Source organism: Austrofundulus limnaeus, unplaced genomic scaffold (assembly GCF_001266775.1).
Source record: "Austrofundulus limnaeus strain Quisiro unplaced genomic scaffold, Austrofundulus_limnaeus-1.0 Scaffold406, whole genome shotgun sequence".
In the NCBI taxonomy this organism is placed as follows: domain Eukaryota; kingdom Metazoa; phylum Chordata; class Actinopteri; order Cyprinodontiformes; family Rivulidae; genus Austrofundulus; species Austrofundulus limnaeus.
Window position 1 is genome coordinate 240,145 of NW_013952808.1, and position 3,948 is coordinate 244,092.

Consider the following 3,948-nt stretch of genomic DNA (forward strand, 5'->3'; position numbering starts at 1 on the left):
CTCAAATTCCCATTTGTTATTTGGTGAATTCAGCTTTGTTTAGATTAAGGCTGTGTCACACTACAAGATTTTAAAACAGTCGGCTGATTGTCAAAGACTGATAGAGTTCACACATGGGGATAAAAACATCATGGATATACCAGGTTTGGTCCTACAGTGTGTGGTGTACAGACACACAGCAAGAGACAACACACCACACACGAAAAGATATTTCATTCATGAATGTTCAGATGTCAGATATTAAATCACGCGAGACTTCCTGTAACTTCGCGAGATTTAAGAAGTCAGAGAAAAAATCTCATGTGAGTTCAGAGCAAATAAACATTTGCGACGAGGAAGAAACAATGTTGATCGTTTGTGGACTATTTTTACCAGAGGAAAAACAACTCCATAGGACTTTTAACATCCAGCAGACTTTCTGGTGAGTCATGACAGTTTTTATGTCTTCTGTATTTTGGAATCCCCTCCGTGTTTACATCATCTCGCTTTCTGATTGGCTACACGTCTCATTCACAGTCTGAAAGCTCGGGTGAACACTTCACACACTGTGATATCGGGCCAAAAAATAACACATGTTGAATATCCCTGATTTGAGGTCGGGGCGGTCCCGACGTCCTTCTGAGCCGACTAGATCACTCTTAACTCATCACTCACAGCAGGAATATCTGCTATGATTATCTTTAGAGCCATCACGATAATCTGGACTTCCTTAAGGTTGTCGGAAGGGCAAAAATCTGCAAGATTTTCTTGTAGTGTGACGCCGGCTTTGAGTGCCAAACTGGATTGCAGAATTTCATACCTACAGGGTGAGTCAAAAGTCTCAGGACACCCTTTTATATCAGAAAGAAAAGGGAAAATGACATTTAAATACCCCAACAAATAATAGGTGAGGTGGGCCTATCTTTTAGGTTAGGTTCAGAACATGGCCACCATTTTGAAAGCTGCCATATTTGAACAAGAGCAAGTTTTTCCAAAGATTGGCCCCCCTCACCTTACTGGGAATATTCAGATATGTCAGTTTCTTGTATTTTTTCTGAAATAAAAGGGCGTCCTTAAAATTTTGACTCACCCTAGATACATCTGGACAACTGCTGATGTAAACCTTTTCAAACAAAACGCCATTTAACACAGATTAGAATAACTTTTTTCATTTGATTTCCCCGTTTGCATTGAGTTTCTTAAAGTTTTTAAAACTCAAACGTCATTCTCAGCTGAAAAAAAAAAAAACTACAGTATTTCCATGTATCTAGTTTCTGTTCTATATGTGTACTTTTATATACACTGTGCACACCAATACTATAGAGCTGGTGGACTGAGAGTGTTGGCACTGATTCATAAGCTATAATCAGATGCAGCATGTACAGTATGTAGTGTGTAAAAAATAAATGTACCACATGTTACTATATGGTAACTTGCATCCTCAGTGTGGAAACAGTCCCTGGGGTCAGTAGAGCCCCCCCACCCAAATGTGTCCTGCACCCAGTGGTAGTTTCTCTGCAGTCAGCGTTCAGGAAGCACACCTCAGCTGTTTCAGTCGGTGCAATATGACATGATAGTATTTCTGTACCGTCCATGCAACACGGTGGCAGGGGGCTCAGCAGGGGTTCAAAAGAAATCCAAGTACTAGGTTGTCCCTCCTCACTTCACTAATTAGTCATTTTGTACATGTGCACCCTCGTGATTTCAGTGACACCATCCTGCAAACACAGTGAAAGGTTTAATCCAAGTCGTTTTAACAGATATCCTGTACATTTACCAGTGTGTGACTGTACCTGTAACGTCCTGCAGCTCCTACCCCAGCTGCTGCCCTGTGACCAAACACGCAAACATTAATAAAAATACAAAAAAAAAAAAAAAAAACCCGTTCCATTTGCATAAATAAATGAAGGTTAAAAGTCATCATCTGCAGCCAAACTCCTGCAAAGTTTCACATTTCAGTGCGAAATAACTGCAACTGCATATAGTGACAGGAACTGGACACTGATCTGTGAATGTGTTCAATTTGCAGCTACGCAGAAACAGGCCGGGGGGTGGGGGGTGGGGGTGGCTGTACGTTCACCCACAGGCAGAACGTTCAGGGCTTGAGCATGGTTTTTAAATTTATTACAACGTGAAGTCATTTTGATTCAAGAGACAGCTCACCTGCTTTCCTCGAAAATGGATTTATCCCCGCAGCAGAGAGCGGGGGTGGAAATGTTCCAGGTGGGAGGGCTGCAGGTGCTGGAGGAGGATAAAGACCAGCAGGAGGAGGAGGTGGGTCCTGAGAATATAAAAAGGTCCCATCACCCAGTGAAGCCTTGGTTGTAAATGAGCCGTTTACCTTCTGCTGGACTCTTACAGTCTGAGCTGGACCTTCTTGCTCCAACTTTTCCTTCTGGGAACTGTTGGGTTTTGACTTAAACCAACCTCTGAACCATCCTGTCTTTGTCTGCATAAAGAAAAAAGAAAAAGCAAATCCACGTTTCACATTATAATACTTAGAGATTGGGCCTTAGCTCTGACCAAGTTTTGAATTTTGTGTGTAACTGAGTTAGACCTCTGTGTTTCAGTCGTGGCCAAAAGTTAAAGGAAACACATCGTGCTTTTAAATCCTTCTTTTTCACATTTAAATCCTTCAGTTGGGGTCATTATAAAGTGGAACTGCAATGTTTTTGTCTGATTTCCTCCTTACTGTAACTCCACAAGCCCCTCTTTCACCCCTTTTCTGAGGTGTGTCTCAGATTAACTCATTTTGAGGCTGTCTCTTTAAATCCAAACATGGAGCTTCACACCGCACCCCCTCCAGCTTACAGACCGGTCCATTCTAGTTTCATAAAAAACATGTCAACAACAGAAGACTTGTTTATCCAGCCTTACATGTTGGAGTCAGAGTCTGACCCAGAACTAGAGGACAACGAAGACCAACAAATTCTAGTTGGTAAGTCAGACCTTATTTAGCTTCTCTGTCACAAATATTGTGACAGAAAACAGGCTGAAAAACATGAGCCAAACAGAATATAAAGATATCTTTGCAGCACCAGGAGAGACTAAATTAAACTTTTCTGCACTCGTAGAGACTCCAAGCCCACAACAACATGTGTTTAACAGCTAAAAAAAGTGGATTTTGCATATGTCCCCTTTAAATTATTATTGTTTGCTACCACAATGTTTTTAGATCTTTTTGTCCGACGTTTTCATGACATACATTATGGAGTAAATGTAAATTCCCATAAAAAGTAAAAACCTGTCAACAAACTTTGTGACAGTTAAGTTTTTGTGTCGTTCTCAAGAATTTTGTCCACAAATGTTTTTCACCGCTTTCCGCCAGGTCTGCACGACATCAGGAAAACCTGCCATGTGAGATAACAGAGCTTATTGTGATGACGATATGACTTGCATAGTGAACAAATACATAAGTATGTAGTGCTGATGTCTTTCTGCTCTGGGTTAAAAAAAGAAAAAACAAAAAACAATGCTGATGCATTAGTTGTTCCATTCCAACATGACAGCTTTACTCTTAAAAAAGTGCCATTAAACCAGGGGTGGTAAGTCCTGGTCCTCGAGGGTCACAGCCCTGCATGTTTTACTTGTTTCCCTGCTCCAGCACACCTGATTCAGTCACTGAATTAACTCCTCCAAGTTCTGCAGAAGCCTGTTAATCACCCATTCATTGAAACCAGGTGTGTAACTAAACACAGCTGCTGTTTGAGCAGCGAAACAACAAACTGAATGCCATTTAGCAGGGGCGGGCAATCCTGGTCCTGGAGGGCCGCAGCCCTGCAGGTTTTATGTTTTTCCTGCTCCAACACACCTGATTCAGACATTAAATTACCTCTTTCAAATTCTGCAGTATGGAGGACCCAAACTGACATAACTAGACAAAAAGGCAGAAATATATAAATGGACCAATAAATAAATTCAATTAAAAATGCACTAACTAAATTAAAAAAAGGAGAGCTTTACCTCACT

The 3,948-nt window shown here is 41.1% G+C and overlaps 1 protein-coding gene across 2 annotated transcripts in view; it reads right to left on the reverse strand.

Annotated features, from left to right (window-relative positions):
• Positions 1-687: 687 nt before the first annotated feature.
• sec16b (SEC16 homolog B, endoplasmic reticulum export factor) overlaps positions 688-3,948 on the reverse strand; it is a 27,688-nt gene continuing 24,427 nt past the window's right edge. Inside the window, exons 23-26 of one of the 2 annotated variants that reach the window (XM_014024068.1) lie at positions 2,339-2,428; positions 2,143-2,260; positions 1,773-1,808; positions 688-1,697 (exon numbers count right to left, since the gene is read on the reverse strand). In XM_014024068.1, the coding sequence (XP_013879522.1) occupies positions 1,792-1,808; positions 2,143-2,260; positions 2,339-2,428 (225 nt within the window). In that variant the 3' untranslated portion in view covers positions 688-1,697; positions 1,773-1,791. Of the gene's footprint in view, positions 1,698-1,772; positions 1,809-2,142; positions 2,429-3,948 lie in introns of both variants that reach the window. The other variant, XM_014024065.1, reaches the window with a different exon arrangement.